This window comes from Anomaloglossus baeobatrachus, chromosome 11, assembly GCF_048569485.1.
Source record: "Anomaloglossus baeobatrachus isolate aAnoBae1 chromosome 11, aAnoBae1.hap1, whole genome shotgun sequence".
NCBI lineage: Eukaryota > Metazoa > Chordata > Amphibia > Anura > Aromobatidae > Anomaloglossus > Anomaloglossus baeobatrachus.
Window position 1 is genome coordinate 142,730,131 of NC_134363.1, and position 16,735 is coordinate 142,746,865.

At 48.4% G+C, this 16,735-nt stretch overlaps 1 protein-coding gene across 1 annotated transcript in view; it reads right to left on the reverse strand.

Annotated features, from left to right (window-relative positions):
- Positions 1-343: 343 nt before the first annotated feature.
- Positions 344-16,735, reverse strand: part of LOC142256252 (membrane-spanning 4-domains subfamily A member 4A-like) — a 39,185-nt gene continuing 22,793 nt past the window's right edge. Inside the window, exons 5-7 of the mRNA XM_075327828.1 lie at positions 15,143-15,316; positions 8,872-8,991; positions 344-696 (exon numbers count right to left, since the gene is read on the reverse strand). Of these exons, the coding sequence (XP_075183943.1) occupies positions 586-696; positions 8,872-8,991; positions 15,143-15,316 (405 nt within the window). The 3' untranslated portion in view covers positions 344-585. The remainder of the gene's footprint in view (positions 697-8,871; positions 8,992-15,142; positions 15,317-16,735) is intronic.

Here is a 16,735-nt window from a genome sequence, read left to right on the forward strand (position 1 = left end):
GTCTGTTTGCAACCATCAAGCGTTCTGTACCTCCTTGTGAATAAATAACACCTATAGCACAGTAAAGATATAATCCTAGGTACCCAGCCTCGTCTAAGAAACAATTAGTCGCTCTGTGAATTACTCTGTAGCTCTGCTTGTTCAATCTGACTATTCAACAACTCATGTAAGGTGCAAGCCACAGCTTTATCTCTCCCACATGCTTTACACTGCAGTTCAAGTTCTTCAAATTGGTTTCAAATGCTGAATAAAAAGTCAGTGCATGAAAAACAAATAAATCAGACAACTACCGCACATAAAATAAAGGAAACAAGCTTCAAAAAAAGATGTGATCTTGAACATCTACGTCTATGTACTTTATTATTTCTTTTACCTCTTTGTTTATTACTTGTATTGTACAAAACATAATACATGTTAGTGATAGTATATACTGCAATTGGACATAATATTACCATACATTGCTTATTAATGAAATATTTCGGCAGTGCACAGGCAATGTTATAAAGTCACAGGTAGTGCAGGAGGATAATGTCATTGAATTTGGCTTGTAATCTTCTTGCCATTGGTGCGTCACGACTGGTGACTTCATGTCTGTGTCTTTGGGGCAGATGAGAAGTCTTCTATGGAGTCAGGAGATACATGTCTCGTGGGATCAGATGCGTGATTTGAGGATGTGGTTTGATAGATGACCACATTCTGAAATTAAAAAAAAACAAAACAAAACATTTTTTTGAATAGCTGAAGTAGAACAAGCTTTAATGCGAGCAGAAAACTCCTTGTATTAATGGTAGATACAACATCCATAATGTTAGCGTTTGTTGACGATATATATTTTCTCATTTTTTAGTGCTTGGAGTGCACAAGGGTGTAAAATTGTAACTGAGCTCTCAGACTGCGGAGCCTAATATTGCAGGGAGACCTCCTTTCATCTTCTATAGTTTCAATGAAAAAATTTGCTAGAAACCTCTTCATAGAAGAAGTGGATTTGAACTCTAAGTGACGCACATCTGGGAATGAATTGGGAAATACCGATGTTACGAAGTTGTTACTCGTTCCTGTGGCAGCACACATCGCTGTGTGTGAAGCCGCAGGAGCGAGGAACATCTCCTACGTGCGTCCTGCGGCTTACGCCGGCTATGCGGAAGGAAGGAGGTGGGCGGGATGTTTACGTCCTGCTCATCTCCGCCCCTCTGCTTCTATTGGCCGCCTGCTGTGTGACGTCACTATGACGCCGCACGACCTGCCCCCTTAATAAGGAGGCGGTTCGCCGGCCAGAGCGACGTCGCAGGGCAGGTGAGTGCATGTGAAGCTGCCGTAGCGATAATGTTCGCTACGGCAGCTATAACCATGATATCGCAGCTGCGACAGGGTCGGGGACTATCGCGCACGGCATTGCAGCATCGGCTTGCGATGTCGTAGTGTGCAAAGTGCCCCTTACTCTTGCCGCATCCTTTAGATGCCAGAGTCCCGGGACTTTACCCAACTCATCCCGAATTGCCCTGGTGCGGTGGCAATCAGGGTAATAAGGAGATAATGGCAGCAGCCCATAGCTGCCACTAAGTCCTAGGTTGATCATGACAGGTGTCTATGAGACCCCCCCCCCATGATTAACCTGTAAGTGAAAGTAAATGAACACAAACACCCGAAAAAATCCTTTATTTGGAAAGACAAAAAAAACACCCTCTTTCACCACTTTATTAAAATCCTCAAATACCCCTCCAGGTCCGACGTAATCCACAGAGGTCTCGTGACGCTCTCAGCACTGCTATATGAAGCTGACAAGAGCAGTCACAGACCAGACCACTATGTCAGCTCCACGCAGCACCTGAAGTGAACCGCGCGATCAGCGATGAAGTCACAGGTGAGTTACAGTCTCGGGTGGAGGACTCCAGCTGGCCGCGGGTAACCTGAGTTACCTTCAGTGACTCAGGGGATTAGCGGTCACCGGTGAGTCCTTCACGGGTGACCGCTAATCAGGACGCCACACACAGACAGAGCTGCGATATGACAATAAAGTCGGGTGAAGTTCACCCGAGTTCATTGTCATCGCGCGACTCTGTCTATGTGTGCTGTCAGCCGGCATGTAGCAGAGCTGAATTGCCGGGGGAACGCACTGTCAAAAATGCATCCAAAACGCATGCAAAATGCATTGAAAAAGCATCCAAAATGCATGCGTTGTGGATGCATTTTTTTTACAAACGCAGTGTCCAGTCTGCCAGAGGGTGCATTCTTTTCTGCACTGCAGAGAACGCAACGTGCGCACATAGCCTAACACCATCTATTGGATGTAGCAATTCTTAAAGGGAACCTGTCACCAGATTTGGCCCCTATAAGCTGCGACTGCCACCAGTGAGCTGTTATATACAGTATTCTAGAATGCTGTGTATAAGAGCCCAGGTCGCTCTGTATAACGTAAAAACACCTTTATGATACTCACTTAGGGGGTGGTTGAGTCCAGTAGGTGTCACTTGTCTCATATTCGGCGCCTTCTCTATCCTGTGCAGTCGCATCCTCCTTCCCAGCTCCATGTGGATTATGGTGATGATGTCCTACGTCATCCACACAGATGCCTCCATTATTCTCCTGCACATGCGCACTTCTTTCTGCCCTGCTGAGGACAGATCAAAGTATTGTAGTGCCCATGCACGGGCGTTCTTTGACCTTTTGTCTCGCCTGCGCCATGCCTGCCCTCAGCATAGCAGATCAATGTGTGCATGTGCAGGAGCACACTAGAGGTCTCTGTGTAGATGATGTAGGACGCATCATCATCACATGGAGCAAGGAAGGAGGATGGAGGAGACGAGGCGCTGGTCTGAGGCCAGCGACGCACATTGGACCCGACCGCCCCGCAGGTGAGTACAATAAAAGCTATTTTTTACATTATACAGCGCGGCCTGGGCTCTTATATACAGTATTCTTGAATGCTGTATATAAGAGCTCACTGGTGCTGGCTGCAGCTTATAGGGTAAAATCCTGGGGAAGGTTCCCTTTAAAGTCAATATTTACCCTTTAACAAGCCTTGTTTTATGATTAAAAACCAAACTCAACACTCTATTTAAAGGGAACCTGTCATCAGAAATTTCGCCCAAAAGCTAAAAGATTTTCCCTCTGCAGCTCCTGGGCTGCATTCTAGGAAGGTCCCTGTTATTATTGTGCCCCATGTGAGACCAAAATAAAGCCTTTATAAAGTTCTACCTTTTTGTATGCAGCTTCTGTAAATCTGACACGGGGGCGGGCTCTCTGCCGTCCGTTATTCTGCCTCCTGGTCCTGTACGCCGCCCCCATCGCTCCTTTCCATATCTGATGCACCGCCCACTGCTCCAGCCATCCCCGCGCATGCCCAGTGCCAGTCTCACGGGACTGAGCAGTGTGACCGCTGGTGACGTGTGCGCAGGCAAGTGATTATGGGCGGGACTGTGACTGTTATCAGCAAGTACCCGCCCATAATCTCGTGAGCGCGCAAACCTCTCCAGTGGTCACACTGAGCTCAGTGTAGATGCTAGACTGTATGGGCTGCTTCCAGGGATGACGTCCCTTTGTCATGTGATAGGGGCGTGTTCAAAATACTATCACATGACAAAGGGACGTCATCCCTGGAAGCAGCCCATACAGTCTAGCATCTACACTGAGCTCAGTGTGACCGCTGGAGAGGTTTGCGCGCTCACGAGATTATGGGCGGGTACTTGCTGATAACAGTCACAGTCCCGCCCATAATCACTTGCCTGCGCACATGTCACCAGCGGTCACACTGCTCAGTCCTGTGAGACTGGCACTGGGCATGCGCAGGGATGGCTGGAGCAGTGGGCGGTGCATCAGATATGGAAAGGAGCGATGGGGGCGGCGTACAGGACCAGGGGGCAGAATAACGGACAGCAGAGAGCCCGCCCCCGTGTCAGATTTACAGAAGCTGCATACAAAAAGGTAGAACTTTATAAAGGCTTTATTTTGGTCTCACATGGGGCACAATAATAACAGGGACCTTCCTAGAATGCAGCCCAGGAGCTGCAGAGGGGGAATCTTTTAGCTTTTGGGCGAAATTTCTGATGACAGGTTCCCTTTAAGAAAACACAAGATGAAAATAATATGAACATATACCCTGCTGTAACTAATATGAGACAATTTCTCAAGGACTGAGCCATAAGGTAAATACTCCGCCAGTACACTTGCGCTGGCGGGGTATATGCACCACTCGTAATAGCATACAAGAAGGAGAACAGTCGAGTGTATATGCAAATAGAAATTTATTTATTATCAAAAGAGACAAACGCAAGACAGCAATATAAAGGGAGTTAAAAACTACCACTGAATCAAGGGGGGCAAACACTGTGATGAAAATGTACAGTATAGTTGTTATCAATAGCTGTGGGAGAGGTGAACATATATGGCTATTCTGTTAAACCATCAAAAATAGATGTGATATAATGATAATATCTATTGTTCACACTCTCTACTAGTCGTGGGAGAGGCATGCGGTTTAAAACAATGGAGGAAACAATTAGCCTTGGGAGGAGAGGTGCTGAATGTTTTACAATCCTCTAGTCGTAGAATGAGGGAAGGTGAAGGTATACTGAAAGATAGTCAAACACACTGGGGTAGGTGGAATATATCAATACGCTATTCACGGGATCCCGTCCTCCTCTTTGGGTATGTGCATCATGTGATTCTATACCTTTGACTTCCATGGCTGGTTTCTTGTTGGCATGTGGTTTTTTACTGTGACTTTTTTTTTTTTTTTCTTTGACATTGGACATTTTCTATTGATATGCACTTGCACTTTAGACTTTGTGATAATTTGTATGCCAGAGAACTATTGGCAACTATTGGCCTTTGGTTGGAAACTGCCGATATGGTTTTTTACATACCTGGGTGGGGTTGGGCTTTACCAGTATATATACTGCAATTGTCAGTTGAATAGAGTATATATTCCACCTACCCCAGTGTGTTTGACTATCTTTCAGTATACCTTTACCTTCCCTCATTCTACGACTAGAGGATTGTAAAACATCCAGCACCTCTCCTCCCACGGCTAATTGTTTCCCCCATTATTTTAAACCGCATGCCTCTCCCACGACTAGTAGAGAGTGTGAACAATAGATATTATCATTATATCACATCTATTTTTGATGGTTTAACACAGGGGTGGGGAACCTCCGGCCCGCGGGCCGTATACGGCCCTTCACGACTTTTTATGCGGCCCCCAGGCACATTCCCAGGGACCGCTGTGCTCTGGCAGTAGCCGCGCTTTTCCCGGCTGCCGGCCCTTTAAATCTTACTGCCTGATGCCTTGAGGGTAGATGCTAGAATGTACTGGCTCTATCCAGATCCTGACTTCCAGGACCTGACTGCAGCCCATACATTCTAGGCTTAACCCCGGCCTGTGCTAGTGTGCTCTCTGCTCTGGTGGGCGGGGTAAGCAGCACGCTGCGATATGTCACAGAAGAGCTGCAGCAGATTTACCAGCCTCCCGGACCTGCTGTCTGCGTGACTCCTCCTCCCCCTCACTGTGAGTACGCAACCCATCGCTACACCCCCCCCCCCCGCTAAGTGTACTCCCTCGTGCTGTGTGTGTACCCCCCAGTGCCGTGTACCCCCTCGTGCTGTGTACCCCTAATGCTGTGTGTCCCCCAGTGCTGTGTACCCCCCTAATGCTGTGTGTACCCCCCTAATGCTGTGTCTACCCCCCTAATGCTGTGTGTACCCACCTAATGCTGTGTACCCCCTAATGCTGTGTGTACCCCCTAATGCAGTGTGTACCCCCTACTGCAGTGTGTACCCCCTAATGTTGAGTACACCCCTAGTACAGTGTGTACCCCTTAGTACTGTGTGTGCTCCCCTAGTAATGTCTGTACCCCTTGGGTGATGTCTATGCCCCCCCAGTGCTGTCCGCACCACCTAATGCTGTCCATGCTGCCACCAGTGCTGTCCATGCCACGGTCAGTGCTGTCTGAGCCCCCTTATGCTGTCCGTGCTCCCCAGTGCTGTGTGCCACCCCTCAGTACTATGTACCCCCCAGTGGTCTGAACTTGCTACTGCTGTCTGTACCCTCCCACTGCTTTCTATGCCCCCCAGTCTGTGCCCTCCTGTTGTTGTCTATGCTCCCCCAGACGTCTCTGTGTCTCCCTAGTGCTGCCACCTAGTGCAGTCCGTGCTGCCACCTAGTGCAGTCCGTGCTGCCACCTAGTGCAGTCCGTGCTGCCACCTAGTGCAGTCCGTGCTGCCACCTAGTGCAGTCCGTGCAGCCACCTAGTGCAGTCCGTGCAGCCACCTAGTGCAGTCCGTGCAGCCACCTAGTGCAGTCCGTGCAGCCACCTAGTGCAGTCCGTGCAGCCACCTAGTGCAGTCCGTGCAGCCACCTAGTGCAGTCCGTGCAGCCACCTAGTGCAGTCCGTGCAGCCACCTAGTGCTGTCTGTGGCCCCTTATGCTGTCCGTGCTCCCCAGTGCTGTGTGCCACCCCTCAGTACTATGTACCCCCCCAGTGGTCTGAACTTGCTACTGCTGTCTGTACCCTCCCACTGCTTTCTATGCCTCCCAGTCTGTGCCCTCCTGTTGATGTCTATGCTCCCCCAGACTTCTCTGTGTCTCCCTAGTGATGCCACCTAGTGCTGTCTGTGCTGCCACATAGTGCTGTCTGTGCTGCCACCTAGTGCTGTCTGTGCTGCCACCTAGTGCTGTCTGTGCTGCCACCTAGTGCTGTCCGTGCTGCCACCTAGTGCTGTCCGTGCTGCCACCTAGTGCTGTCCGTGCTGCCACCTAGTGCTGTCCGTGCTGCCACCTAGTGCAGTCCGTGCTGCCACCTAGTGCAGTCCGTGCTGCCACCTAGTGCAGTCCGTGCTGCCACCTAGTGCAGTCCGTGCTGCCACCTAGTGCAGTCCGTGCTGCCACCTAGTGTAGTCCGTGCTGCCACCTAGTGTAGTCCGTGCTGCCACCTAGTGTAGTCCGTGCTGCCACCTAGTGTAGTCCGTGCTGCCACCTAGTGTAGTCCGTGCTGCCACCTAGTGTAGTCCGTGCTGCCACCTAGTGCAGTCCGTGCAGCCACCTAGTGCAGTCCGTGCAGCCACCTAGTGCAGTCCGTGCAGCCACCTAGTGCAGTCCGTGCAGCCACCTAGTGCAGTCCGTGCAGCCACCTAGTGCAGTCCGTGCAGCCACCTAGTGCAGTCCGTGCAGCCACCTAGTGCAGTCCGTGCAGCCACCTAGTGCTGTCTGTGCCACAGCCAAGGCTGTGCATGCCCCCCTACTGATGTATATGCCCCAGCCCCCTCCTGTGATGCATATGCCCCAGCCCCTTCTGTGATGTGTACTCCCAGTGTCTCCTGTAATTTATGCACCCCAGCCCCTCCTGTGATGTATATGCCCCAGCCCCTCCTGTGATCCATATGCCCCCAGCATCTCCAGACCGAGACAAACCTGGAAAAGCAGCTGTGAGAAACAAGATGATCAATATCACCGAACACACAGTCACACCAAACAGAAGCAGCTCCAGCCTCCACAGTAGGGGTGAGTTAATTAATCGTTTGACCAAATTTTTCAAGTTGATAATGTTGTGCGGCCCCCAAAGGTTAGTAGGAAATTCCAAATGGCCCCCGGCAGTAAAAAGGTTCCCCACCCCTGGTTTAACAGAATAGCCATATATGTTCACCTCTCCCACGGCTATTGATAACAACTATACTGTACATTTTCATCACAGTGTTTGCCCCCCTTGATTCAGTGGTAGTTTTTAACTCCCTTATATTGCTGTCTTGCGTTTGTCTCTTTTGATAATAAATAAATTTCTATTTGCATATACACTCGACTGTTCTCCTTCTTGCCTGCTGTAACTAAATAGAAGCACAATGCATATAAACAAACATATGGTACTTAGTAAACACTATTTTGATCAAAAAAGGGTAAAGCCATCCCACCGCGACAAAGTGTACCCAATCGGGACAGTGCCTACACTCTCTAGTATTAAAACCTCACCATTAGAGTTGACCTAACTATTTGTACTTGCTATACTCATAACGAGTACTGTCTTCTACTTGCGTATTCATTCCGAATAGCGTGTGCAATGCAAGTCAATGGGGAAAAACTTGCAATAACGAGTAACCCGAATGCCGTACTAATCCTGCGAGTAGCAAATTGTGTGGAATTCGGGTTACTCGTTACTTTGTGAGTTTTTCCCCCTGTGACTTGCATTACACTATTTGGAATGAATGCGCGAGTATTAGACAGTACTCGTTATGAGTATAGCGGGTACGAATAGTTGGGTATTCGCTCAACTCTACTTACCATGTGTCAAAACAGACCTCAATCTGAATAAGGGCAGAGAGTGACTGGGTCCTGACTGGACACACAGCCATGCGAAGCACTATAGATTAAATGTCCAGCTCACTGAAAAGGGGGCCACAACGTAGTTGTGCTGAGTAAAAGAGACTACTAAGAAACCAGAAAAGTTGATTAGTTAGTGTACATGCAACTTTTAAGCCGCATGTTCACCCTGGCCACAAGACATAGAACACCTAAGATGAAAAACATGTGAACTTGCGCCTTATAAGTTGCATATATACCAACTCATGCTCTGGCTCATTTTTTTGGTTTCAAACTCTGTTTCGGGGTGGTTGCCCCTCATCAGGGACTCTCTGTGCCATTGTATTAAGGTTGTGCACAAAACTTAATATGTATGTGAGACCTAACTTTTGCAGCCACTTAAAATAGTTGGAAGTTACACCAAGCTGTTTTGGTTAACTTTTGCAAAAATATTCACAAGAAGCGGCCTAGGAAATACACATTGTCCTCATCCAGCTAACACAAAGTATCAATGTGGATGCCGGGCCACGGTCATGCAAATCTTTCTATATTCAACTGTAAAATAGACTATAAAATTGACAACTTACTATTTCTTGAAAAGACGATCGGCAGATAGTTCTGCAGCCAAACACACTTGTAGATATGGAAATGCAAAACATCAGCACAAAAAAGATTAAATTAAATGATAAAAAACCATAATAAATAGCCTGAAAGACAAAAAAAAAGAATAGTCTTGGTTATAAATCTCATTTTGCGGAATCAGCTGTGAACATCAACACCGCCAAGGGAATCCTACTGGGCAATGTAGACGGTAGGCACGTATGCTGCACACACCTGACTGATGAGGCGCCTGTAGAAAAGGATTCAGGGTCCCTGCTCTAAAACACCAAATCATGTGTAGTAGAGGAATTTTCAAGGACAGAAGTCTTAGGCAGCGCTAAATTTATTTTGCCGCAAAACCGGATCCGTCACAAATGCGTTTTAGTTCCATTCACTTCCAACGGACTCGCGGCAAGATGCAGTCACATGCGGTTGCGTGCATCATACAGAACCACATGTGACCGCATCGTGCCGCAAGTCCATGAAATGAATGGAACTAAAATACATTTGTCACGGATCCGGTTTTGCGGCAAAATACTGCTGATGTGAGCGCTACCTAAAAGAGGTAGTGGATGAGTATTTCATGGATATAGCATTTCTGAGAAACTCCTCTAGATATAATATTTAGGGGGCCCGCTCCTACTTTTATCTTTAGTGTACCTCTGTATATGGTATGTGGTGAGAGAAATGTTTGGGGATATTGTGAGGGAACAGTATCGTGGGGAAAATGTGAGAAGGTTGTACAGAATACAGACTTGGCAGTGTATGTGTGTGGAGTGCACAGTGTGAAGAGACAGTATAGAAAGAGTGAATTGTGGGAGGACATTGTGCAGAAGAGGAAAAGTGTAGGGAAAGAGTACAGACATGATAGAGACGATAAGCGAGGCACAGTGTGAGGGCGCAGTATGTGGCACTGTATAGAGAAGGAGCAATGTTCAGAAAAGACCCAGTATGTTTCTGGTTATGTCTTCATGTACTGTTTGTGGTTCTGGTGATGTAATAATGGATTAATGGTGCTCCTGGTGATGTATCCATTTACTGATAGTACTTCTGGTGATGTATTCATGTATCGATAGTGGTTGTGGTGCTGTATTCATGTACTGTTGGTGCTTTTAGTGATGTATTCCTGTACTGTTGATGGTTATGGTGATTTATTTTTGTACTTTTGGTGATTCTGGTGATGTATTGATGTACTTTTTTTTATTGTGATCCTGTACACATGTAGCAATCCATAGCTTACCAGGTAACGTCTTTCATGACTACTGTTAAAGGAAACCTGTCACCAGGTTTTTCCCTTATAAGCTGAGAACACCACCATTGAGCTCTTATATACAGTATTCTAGAATGCTGTATATAAGAGCCCAGGCTGCTCTGTAGAATGTAAAAAACACCTTTATAATACTCACCTAGGGGGTGGTCCGGTTTGATGGGTGTCGCTGCTTTCCGGTCCAGCACCTCTTCTCTATCGCGATTGCTGTCCTCCTTCTTCTAAGGCCCGTGTGCATGACATGTCCTATGTCATCCACACAGGCCGGCATTGCGTTCCTGCACAGACGCACTTTGATATACCCTGCTGAGGGCAGATGAAAGTATTGTGGTGTGCATACACGGGTGGTCTTTGACCTTTCCTGTGACCTTTCATGTAACCTTTCCTCACACCTGCACATTACTGTAGTTTGATCTGCCCTCAGCAGGGCAGATCAAAGTGTGTCTGCACAGAACCGCAATGCCGGCCTGTGTGGATGACGTAGAACATGTCATCCATATGTGGCTCAGAAGAAGGAGGATGGCTATCGCAGGTGCAGGACAGGAGAGCAGTGACAGCCATCGGACCAGATCGTCCCCTAGGTGAGAATTATAAGAGTGTTTTTTACGTTATACAGAGCAGCCTGGGCTCTTATATACAGTATTCTAGAATGTTGTATATAAGGGCTAACTGGCTGCAGCTCATAAGGGAAAAACCTGGTGACATGTTCCCGTTAAGAAAGTATTGTGCAATATTACAAGTTAAGGATTACTACATCTGTATTTATAAGTGCATTAATTATATACTTAAGCACTATAGCATGTAATAGACTCAAGGGTGCTTTACACGCTGCGACATCGCTAGCAATCTCGTTAGCAATGTGACACGCCAGATCGCAGATGCGATCTGGCGTGTCACATCGCTAACGAGATCGCTAGCGTGTAAAGCACCCTTTACTGTCTAGATCAGGGGTGGGAATTAATTTTCCCATGGGGCCACATGAGAAATTGGGATGGTTTTAGAGGGCCGGACTCATATAATTAACTCAGCTCTACCCAATACTGTATATAGTATATATACTATCCCTTCATAAACAAACAGTAAGTTAAACAATACAAAAATTCAATGAAAATATGGAGGTCAGTAAGGGGCATAGACATTACTGCGCTCAATGGGGGGCATAAACATTACTTAGGTCGGTAAGTGGCATAGACATTACTGGGGTCACTGGGGGGCATACACATTACTGAGGTCAGTAAGGCTGCTTTCACACATCCGGTTTTTGCCGTCAGGCACAATCCAACGAATACCGAATAAAAAGGATCCGGCGCTGGATGCGTTTTTAAATTGTATTAGCACCGGATTGTGCCTGATGTCCTTGCGTTTCATTGGGCGTGCGCTGGATCCGGCAAACTTTCTGTGTCCGGCTGCCGGAAAGGGCGCACAATGGAACATTTTTTGTCACCAGCGTGTTGTAAAATGAAAGCCTATGGGCGCCGGATCTGTTGTAATGCGTCAAAAATCGCATTCCATCGACGGATGCAGTTTTTTTAACTGAGCATGCTCAGATGTGTAAATTCCTTTCTGTTTAGACAATATCTCTCTCTCTTGCTCTCTTTCGGTCTCTCTCTGTTGATGTCGGACTCTCTCTCTGTCGGTCGGTTCCTCTCTCTGTCGATGTCAGTCTCTCTCTCTCTCTGTCGGTCGGACTCTCCCTCTCACCCCCTCTCTCATACTCACTGATCACCGGCGTGGCATGGCGCTGCACAGCTGTCACAAAGCTCCCGCAGCTTCTCCTGCTTTGAAAATGCCGGCCGCTCATTATTCCATCTCGTATTCACTGCTTCCCCTACCCACTGGCGCCTATGATTGGTTGCATTTAGACGAGACCCCGCGCTGAGTGACAGCTGTCTCACTGCAACCAATCACAGCCACCGGTGGGCGGGTTTAAATCTTGCACTAAAATAAATAATTTAAAAAAACAGCATGCGGTCTCCCCCAATTTTGATGCCAGCCAAGGTAAAGCCACATAGCTGAGGGTTGGTATTCTCAGGATGGGGAGCTCCACGTTATGGATAAAAATATCAGCCAGCAGCCGCCCGGAAAAGCCACATCCATTAGATGCAACAGTCTCGGGACTGTACCCGGCTCATCCTAAATTGCCCTGGTGTGGTGGCAATCTGGGTAATAAGGAGTTAATGGCAGCCCATAGCTGCCACTAAGTCCTAGCTTAGTGATGGCAGGTGTTCATGAGACACCCCCCCATCACTAAACTGTAGTGAAAGTAAATAAACACAATACCGAAAAATCCTTTATTTGAAATAAAAGACAAAAAACACCCTCTTTCACCGCTTTATTAATCCCCAAACACCCTGCAGGTCTGGCGTAATCCACACGAGGTCCCACGACGTTTTCAACTCTGCTACATCGGAAGCTGACAGGAGCGGCCGTAGAACACCGCCGCTCACTGTGAGCTCCACAGAGCAACTGAGGTGAGTCGCGCTGTGAGCGGTGACATCACTCAGGTTACCCGTGGCCACAGCTGGATTCTTGGTACAAACTGCTACAATGGATCATTTTTTTTTACTGGATCCGTTGCATCAGTTTTACCACAATCTGCGACGGATCCGTTGCATCAGGCACAAACCGGATTGTACCTGACGGCAAAAACCGGATGTGTGAAAGTAGCCTAAGTGGCATAGACATTACTGGAGTCAGTGGGGGGCATACACATTACGGAGGTCAGTAAGTGGCATAGACATTACTGGAGTTAGTGGGGGGCATACACATTACTGAGGTCAGTAAGTGGCATAGACATGACTGGGGTCAGTGGGGGGCATACACATTACTGAGGTCAGTAAGTGGCATAGACATGACTGGGGTCAGTGGGGGGCATACACATTACTGAGGTCAGTAAATGGCATAGAAATTACTAGGGTGGAGCATACACACTGGCCCTGGTGGCCTGTGGAGCATACATACTGACAGTGGTAGCCTGTGGGGCATACATACTGGCCCTGGGGACGCTGAGTGCACAGGCTGGCAGCACTGCAGAACGCTGAGTGCACAGGCTGGTAGCACGGCAAGATGCTGAGGGCACAGGCTGTCAGCACTGCAGGATGCTGAGGGCACAGGCTGGCAGCACAGGAGGATGCTGAGGGCACAGGCTGGCAGCACTGCAGCATGCTGAGGGCACAGGCTGGCAGCACTGCAGGATGCTGAGGGCACAGGCTGGCAGCACTGCAGGATGCTGAGGGCACAGGCTGGCAGCACGGCAGGACACTGAGTGCACAAGCTGGCAGCACTGCATGACGCTGAGGGCACAGACTGGCAGCACACTGACAGCACTGCAGCAGCAGAGGCTGAGTGCTCCTCTGGTTGCCTTCTCTGAGTACCCTGTGTGTCTGCTTCTTCTATTGCAGGCACAGGGGGGACCTGAGAAGACACAAGTGCTGGACTCTCCCCTGCTCTCCTCTCCTGCAGGCACACTGCACTCTCCCTGCTGCAGGCACACTGCACTCTCCCTCCTGCACTCACTCTGCTCTCCCCTCCTGCAGGCACACTGCACTCTCCCTGCTGCAGGCACACTGCACTCTCCCTCCTGCACTCACTCTGCTCTCCCCTCCTGCAGGCACTCTGCACTCTCCCTGCTGTTACTGGTTCAGTTACTTCAGTTGCAGAATAGACGTTTTTGAAGTGGCCGCTGTGGAGCTAAGCCGGTCACATGTGAGGATCCTGGGTAGAAGGGGCAGGCAAAGGGGGCATGGCCAGCATAGAGAGAGCAGCAAGAGGTGACAAGGAAGGCATCGAAGGAGTGTGTGTCCAGCATTGAGAGGGGCATGGCCAGCAGCATAGATGCCATGGAAGGAATCCAGAGAGTGGGGCCAGCATCCAGAGGAGGCGTGACTGGCAGCAAGAGGAGACGTGGCCTGCAGAGTGCAGAGGTGTGGCAGTCGCTTATCACTGCACTGCGGGATACATAGCTCCGGGCTGTGAGATCGGGCTGAGGCATAGATCAGGCCACGCCTCCAACTCTGAGCTAAGACGGGTCACAAATATCTTGAGAGCTTTCATAATGGAACATATGCAATGCAAATCGTGTTTTATATTTTTGTGCATTTAGTTCATTCTTTGCCCTTTTAAAGGCGAAATTCGCTAAACACATTGTGTACACCTACCTAGGGTATGAAAATCTCATGAGTGTCCAACTAAAGACACCTGGAGATGAATCTAGACCAGACTTGGGCAAGGGGCGGCCCACGGGCCGGTCACAGTCAGTAGATAAGCACAGGGCTGGGGCACAAAAACAGTTTCTAAACTTTTTTTGTTTCTTTTTAATTTTTGGACCAAAGGATGTAAATTTGGTGATTTATTACATTTTACACCATATTCCGGCACCCAATCTACACCTCCTAGTAAAAAGAGGTGTTGATTGGATGCAGGAATATGGTGTAAAAATTTCAGCACCAAATTTGCAACTCTTGGCCAAAAAAACTGCGATTTTTCTGCTAGGAGATGCAGGTCTTTGAACTCAGTGACCTCCACCTGAGGTCAGGTTACCTGCGATCACAGGTGAAGGACCGTGGGAACCTCCAGCTGTCCCCCCTCCTGCCGCTGTTTGCGTCCCCCAGTTTTGATTTGCATGGATGACGACGGCCCCGTCATCCTCCACGCTGATGCCGAAGTCTCGCGCAGGCGCAGTTAGCAGAGGACACTATCACGGGCCTGAGCAGAAATTATCCCTCTCGCTGATCGGTGATGTATTTGCGCAGGCTCGAGATTACAAAATATTACAAAAAGGTAATATTTTATAAAGTTGTTTTGGAAGTCTGAAAAGGGGGCCAAGAACAAGGTGCACCTTCAGCCTAGGAGCTGCAGAAGGTGATATTTTTGGTTTAATAGGGAAAAATCTGGTGACAGGTTCCTTTTAAGTAGTAATGTTCACAACAATTACACAGAGATAGGTTGCTACAAGCACAATTTTAATAAAATAACACAAAACTGATTCTTACCGTAGGAGTAAAAGATCCTAAGCATTGGCTGTCACTTTTATAATATGCACAAAATGACCCGTGTAGGATATATGGGGTAAAATTTGATAACAAAGAAGCCTCAATTATAGCCATTATCATTCCGCAAAATGCAGCCAGACAACTTATAATATTCATCACCAAGCTTGACTTGACCTAAAACACAAAGTAACATCATTACTTAAAGGGCTGTGCTTTTAAAGGGTTATTCCCAGCTGAGCAAATTATAGCTTATTGTTCTCTGAGAGAGGATCCATCTATTGTCAACGGGACTGATGGAGAAAGCTGAGGGTTGTACTCGGCTTCAATAGTCCTATAGACAAGGAATTTCCATTCTTATGGGCATTTAATTCCTCCCATGGCAGTGCCTATTGATTGCAATGGGAGGAATGAAATACCCATGAGAATGACCAGCTCAGTGCAGGGTGCCTCCTGTTCGAAAACTACTGTCACATTTTCTCAAAAATTAAATTATTATTATTTATTATAGCGCCATTTATTCTATGGCACTTTACAAGTGAAAAGGGTTATACATAAAAAACAAGTACAACAATCATGAATATTACAAGAACAGACTGGTACAGGAGGAGAGAGGAGCCTGCCCACGAGGGCTCACAGTCTACAGGAGGAGAGAGGACCCTGCCTGTGAGGGCTCACGGTCTACAGGAGGAGAGAGGACCCTACCCGCGAGGGCTCACAGTCTACAGGAGGAGAGAGGTCCCTGCCCACGAGGGCTCACAGTCTACAGGAGGAGAGAGGACCCTGCCTGCGAGGGCTCACGGTCTACAGGAGGAGAGAGGACCCTGCCTGCGAGGGCTCACAGTCTACAGGAGGAGAGAGGACCCTGCCTGCGAGGGCTCACAGTCTACAGGAGGAGAGAGGACCCTGCCTGCGAGGGCTCACAGTCTACAGGAGGAGAGAGGACCCTGCCTGCGAGGGCTCACAGTCTACAGGAGGAGAGAGGACCCTGCCTGCGAGGGCTCACGGTCTACAGGAGGAGAGAGGACCCTGCCTGCGAGGGCTCACAGTCTACAGGAGGAGAGAGGACCCTGCCTGCGAGGGCTCACAGTCTACTGGGGATGGGTGAGGATACAGTAGGTGAGGATACAGTACGTGAGGACAGAGCTGATTGTGCAGTGGTGTACTGGTTTGAGGGTTACGGCAGGTTGTAAGCTTGTTGGAAGAGGTGGGTCTTCAGGTTCCTTTTGAAGCTTTCCATGGTAGGTGAGAGTCTAATATGCTGGGGTACAGAGTATGGGGGAGGCACAGGAGAAATCTTGTATGCGATTGTAGGAAGAGGAGATAAGAGGGGAGCAGAGAAGGAGATCTTGTGAGGATCTGAAGTTGCGTGCAGGTAAGTACCGTGAGACCAGGTCACAGATATACGGAGAAGACAGGTTGTGGATGGCTTTGTAGGTCATGGTTAATGTTTTGAACTGGAGTCTTTGGTCAATGGGAAGTCAGTGAAGGGATTAGCAGAGTGGTGAGGCCGGGGAATAGCGGGAGGAGAGGTGGATTAATTGGGCCGCAGAGATTAGGATAGATTCTAAGGGTGCGTGAGTGTTAGAAGGGAGG